Source organism: Malus domestica, chromosome 14 (assembly GCF_042453785.1).
Source record: "Malus domestica chromosome 14, GDT2T_hap1".
NCBI classification, from domain to species: domain Eukaryota; kingdom Viridiplantae; phylum Streptophyta; class Magnoliopsida; order Rosales; family Rosaceae; genus Malus; species Malus domestica.
In genome coordinates, this window is record NC_091674.1 from 5,946,896 (window position 1) to 5,952,665 (window position 5,770).

Here is a 5,770-nt window from a genome sequence, read left to right on the forward strand (position 1 = left end):
AAGTAAAATGGGGTGTGTGGATAGCACACCCCACATATATGTATGTATGTATGTATGTACGTATTTACAAAGTAAGAAAATGTAACTAGCCAAATTATTTCTGTTACAAAATTACATTTCGAGAACACCAAGGCTTTTCTTGATTTCTGATGTGGCTATATTAGTAATCTTCCACTGAGTTCTGTTAATGGAGTAATTTAGCCTCCAGCCACATCAGATTCTGTATCATCTTTGAACGATGGAGGCATGGCTGGCCACACAAAAGCAGGTCGTTCTTGGGGCAAAGCTGGCGGATCCGCCTCCCTTGTAAGAACCATAAGGACGGTTCTCATAGATGGCCTCTCATGTGGGTTAGGGTGGCAACACGATAACCCCAACATCAGCACACATGCCATATCAGCCTCGTCGATGTCTCCATCCATTCTTGAGTCAACAGCATCAAGGATCCTTCCTCTGCTATAAAGATCCCACAGGCAATACACTATGCTGTTGTTGTAGTTGTTCTGCTTGTTTTGATTACCAGGCCTTCGTCCGCAGACAACTTCTAGCATAAGAACACCAAATGCATAAACATCCGTCTCAACAGTAGCCCTTCCAATAAGAAATGTCTCCGGAGCCATGTAGCCTGGTGTTCCTGCAATCTCATTCGTGGAGTGGTGAGTCAAGTTACTGTGCTGAATGGTACGAGCGAGTCCAAAGTCTCCCAGCCTCGCGTTGAAATCCGAGTCCAACATGATATTGCTGGCTTTGATGTCTCGGTGAAGCACTCGCTTCTCACATCCATTGTGAATATAATCTAGCGCATGAGCTACTCCAAATATTATGCTGCGCCTTCTTTCCCAGCTCAGTGTTGGTTTCCCTATCTCTGTGCCAAAACTCTCATCCCTGAATACAAATCTGTCTAGGCTTCCATTTGGCATGAACTCATAGACGATAAGAAGCTCATGGCTTTCGTAGCACCATCCAATTAGTTTGACCAGATTTTTGTGACGAAGGCTGCCAATTGTGGTGACTTCTGCAATGAATTCTTGCTTGCCTTGATGTGAATCCTTTGAGACTCGCTTGACAGCTATCTCTTTGTCTCCCAAGAGTCCCTTATAGACAGTTCCAAAGCCACCTTTTCCGAGCTTGTTCTTGGGATTGAATCTGCCTGTTGCTCTTTGAAGTTCTTTCAGTTTGAATTTTGTTGGAGCCATGGAAGTTGTTTTAATCTCATCTTCAATCCTCGGATGCACCTCCTGCTTTGCACCTTGTCTTGTCCCGAAAAAGTAACAATAAACTCCAGTTACCAAAAGTAGTACTACTACTGGGACCGTAATCCAAACCCACAGCAGGTTTGAATTTTCATCTATATGCGAAGAGTGGAAGTCCCAAGATAGGATGCAATTTAGCTGAGTGTTATTGCTCGTGGAAGCTGAGAATCCCACATAGACCTCCCTCGAAAGATAGGCAGAGAGATCGAGAGTGTGAACCAGAACTGGAGTATTCTTCATTCCTTCCCTAGTTTTATTGGTCTGGGAAACAAAGACAGCGATGTTCTGGCTGTCATACTCAATTCTCACTGTGTAATTGGTTTCGCTTGATAGATGAACACCATAGCCAAGCAAAGACACTTGTTGAATCGAGTAAACGCTGTTTACGTCCAACCCCACGTGGTTGTCATCCACATCTTCCGAGTAGCTCTTTCTTGTGTCGAATTCTACTGCCACTATTTTAGCTTCAGCCGATCCGTTTGACTTTGCATTTACAATTCCAAGCCATTCCCCCTCGCTGTTGTCAGGAAGAGTGGGACTTTCTGTTAAGATAAAGGCCAATCCTTCACCACCTGGATTGGTTTTGGGAGTGATGTTCAGCACAAAGGTAGAATTGAAAGATGCTACTCTGCGATCACCGTCTTTTCCCTTCCCCCACAACTTGAACGGTTTTTTATACAAAAACCTTCCAGCTTGGTTCTTGATCGAACCCACGTTACTAACATCAGGAGTCACCTGGATGGCCTTTAAATATATGCGTGAATATTCGGATCGAACAAAATCCTTCTCATCAACGCTGTCTTGAAATGTGGGGTAGCTAAAACTCAAGCTTCCTGCTGGAGTAAAAGCACACAAGTGCAAAAGGGCTAGTAGGAGGACGGCAGACGTTTGCAGCAAAGGAATTTCCATCCTACTCATGAAGATTTTCTGGTAGAGTTTGAGAGACCGAGAAATCGAAGGATGAAGGAGCTATCAAGGTGGAAGGAGAAGGAGAAGGAGGACATGGTCTTTTGCAAAATATTTAAGCTAATTGATGTCAGACAAATGACTTGTATCAGAAGGAAGCTTTTTTTGTCAATTTCTCTACTTGTCGATTTGAATAGAATGAGATAAACAAACAATGGACTTAGATTTTCATATTATTTAGCATCATGGTAATTACTTGAGGATTGTAAAATCAACTAAATTGTGGTTACTGAATTCATTTTTTATGCTTCTATCCTGTTTTTGTCATTACGAAATCTACAACGAAAGTTCCTTGCCAACTGACAAGATCAGGAAGAAATGAGAAAACACAAATTTAAGAGGAAAAAGTGAGAGGTCAAAATGAAAGTAACTGAGAATGAATTAAATGGATCAGGATGCGACGGTGGCAGTGAGCTTATTTCATGTAAAATTTTCTTCTATAATAGGCCAACAAATAGATTAGTACTCTTACATGAATTAAATGGATCAGGACGCGACGGTGGCAGTGAACTTATTTCATGTAAATTGTTCTTCTATAATAGGCCAACAAATAGATTAGTACTCTTACTCACGATCATTCGGTTTAGTGGCATACAATCTCTATTTTGTTGGTTAAAAAACCTTAGTTATCGTGTTATGGCTACTTTATTTAACCTTTGAAAAATCAACAGGTTAAGAGGCCAGCGTTTGAACGAGTGAACAAAAATAAGAATAAAAATTGCTACGAAGTAAGAATTCAATGCCAGAAAATAAATAAATAAATAAAATGAGTTGGTCATGTTGTAGGGAGATTAAGCCTTGGCCACAAGAGACTTGATATTTAATTAATGAAAATGGGCAGAATTATGAAGGTCAAGATGATTGTGTCAAAGTTTCAGATTCTTATATTAAGCCGTTTGATCGTGGCTAAGAAAAGAAGGCTCAACGCATAACTTTCCCAGATTGACGTTTCTGGATGTTTTGAGTATTTTGAAGGTCAAGATGGTATATTTAGAGGAAGATTCCTTCTGAGGATTTGTTAAGGACGTCTCAAGCTTTGGAACCTAATCAGAGTTGATTTGGTCGGTCAAAAGTCTAATTTTATGAGAAGTTCGAATTTTAGTTCAAATAAGAAACCTTTTATTTCCTATTTATCTTATTCTATTATGTTTCCTAGTTTTTAGAAGACCTTTTCTAGGTAGAATTTTATTTTGTAGTAGTATAAATAAGGCTTTTTAGCCATTGGAGAACTTAGCTAGGCTTTGACGATTTGTATTTCAAGGTGTTTTCTATCTTTTTTCTATTTCAATAAAATTCCTTATGTTTTATGGTTGTTCGTAACTAATTTCGGTTTGATAGGGCGATGCCTTGAGCCTTAGCATGAATATGTAGTTTTTATTTAATTGCTTATGATATATGCATGCATACTTTGAATTATTAATCACTGTATTTAAACTGCCTTTATATCTTAATGCTTAGCTACCATTAGGATGTTTAGATAAATAATTGGATGCAATTTGGTCGGAATGCCACCGGAAGATTGGGTATTGCTTCTTGTGATTGATAGTTGTAAGTATACCTAGGGCGAATGCCACGTCTTAGGGGTTGCATGGTTTTTCAAAGGGTTTTCACAAAGTGTAATGAGTCATGCATGTTTATATTTGATCTAAATGTCAAAGACGGATTGCATGTTTGATATACGTTCTAGCTTGAATGCCACAAGTAGAATATGCATAAGGAAAACCTAACCTTCAAAGTTGCATGTGTAATTCATAAGTAATTGGTAAAACTACATAAGATTGTTAAGGTGATGGTCTTTTATCATTATTTTCTAAGATTGTTCCTTTTCAAATTGGTTTCTTTAACTGTTTTAATTTAAAATTCGTTTTTAATATTCTAGGTCATAAAATCAACTTTTTCGAAACTTTGTTTTAAATAGTTAATTAAGAATTAGTTTAAATACAAATTATTCAATCAATTCCTGTGGAAACGAGCCTTTTATACTATAACTATCTTGTTCTCTTGTAAATATTTTTAAGTGTTTTTATTCCTATTTTTGCAGGTGGTAAAAATTCCTATCAGTGCCCCCTAACTTGACTTGTAGATACTTTTACAGAATGTAGTTAGGATGACAATCGAACTCACATTCCGCGCAGTTGTAGAACAATGCGCGGGATCTCGCTTTTCTTCTCATATTTCACAGTAATATTCATCATCATCCCTAACTCGTCTTCAACACTCTGATTCACCATTCGTACTTGTGAGTTGTGCCTAGTTGTAGGAGGTAGTTTAACACATGAAACACAGATATACGTTGCATTTCCTAGAAGCATCCTTAGATGAATTTTAGCGCCACTCTCAGCGGCAGTTATCACCCCATTCTCTGGAAGAGTAAGCGACATTTGTAGCAACTATAAGCGAATCCCCGTCATGCTGTCGATATGAGACGGTTCTGAGAGGAGTGCGAGTAAAGTGAATGAAGCCAGTTTCTAGGTAATTCAGCAAAAAAGCCATATAAAATTGTGGTTATTGAATTCATTTTTTATACTCCTGCAACCTGTTTTTCTCCTAACGAAATCTACAAGGAAAGTTCACTGCCAACTGATGTGTCAGGAAGAAAATTAAGAAAGACAAATTCTCTTCTCATAGATTATTCCTTCAATTCAACTTGGAAAGTCTTGAATTTTGGAGTAGTATTGCATGCGAGTTAACGTCTTCTTACAAATGAAATTCCTAGAAAATTTAAAGTTAATTAGTTCCCATATTAAATTTGGGTCTTGTTACACATGGCTTCTGGTCTAGCAGCAGTCAGTCTTCACTTTATGAATTAAATAGATTGGTCACATTGTATAAAAAAAATAGATTGGTCATCGGTCACATTACTTTTAGGGAGAACGATGACTTAATTAAGTTACAAGATCATTGACAATGTATATTATATGCATATTCTCTGTAGAGATCCCCATTATTTTTTTAGGCTTTTTAGTCAAAATGATCCCTGAGATTTACGTAGCACATCACTTTGGTCCCTGAGATTGAAAATCAATAGAAATGTTCCCTGAGATTGTCCACCATCCATTATTTTGGTCATTCTGTTAAAAACTCTGTTGAGTGGTCCCGGAGCTAATACCGGAAACTGAGATTTTTGGCCGGAAGTTTGGGTAATTTTCAAAGTTTCTCAATCGTTTTTTAACCAAATTCGACCCATAATATATCAAAATGAAGATAGGAAAGTGTTGAACAAGATTATACCTATTTGGAAGCCCAATGGTTGTTGGAGATGGCCGAAAATAGCCTGAAAGGTGACTAGTCCGCGGGAAAACTGGAAAACTCGCCAGAAACTGGGTAAATTGTTCGGGCGAGATTTCGACCCTTGCACAGCTCCCCTGGGAGGTTGGCACTTGGGTGAATGTGTTGGTATCTGCTGACTTCTTACTGCTTGGTATGCTACAAGAAGAATATAAAGTTAGTTTTGAAAGGTGCCTTTGTGGGACCTTAGGTATAGGCCTTAAGGCTCGCAATCAAAACTAACAAAGAGCTTGGCGTGCCACTGTTATCTCAGTATAGCAGAT

At 38.4% G+C, this 5,770-nt stretch overlaps 1 protein-coding gene across 1 annotated transcript; it reads right to left on the reverse strand.

The window, feature by feature from the left end:
* LOC103429264 (probable L-type lectin-domain containing receptor kinase S.5) lies at positions 1 to 2,296 on the reverse strand. The gene has a single exon (XM_008367410.3). The coding sequence runs from the start codon at positions 2,169 to 2,171 to the stop codon at positions 198 to 200; it is 1,974 nt and encodes a 657-aa protein (XP_008365632.2). The 5' UTR covers positions 2,172 to 2,296; the 3' UTR covers positions 1 to 197.
* Positions 2,297 to 5,770: the final 3,474 nt, after the last annotated feature.

Excerpts from the sequence above, each read along its gene's own strand:
- LOC103429264 (XM_008367410.3), bottom strand. The coding sequence starts at position 2,171 with ATGAGTAGGATGGAAATTCCTTTGCTGCAAACGTCTGCCGTCCTCCTA.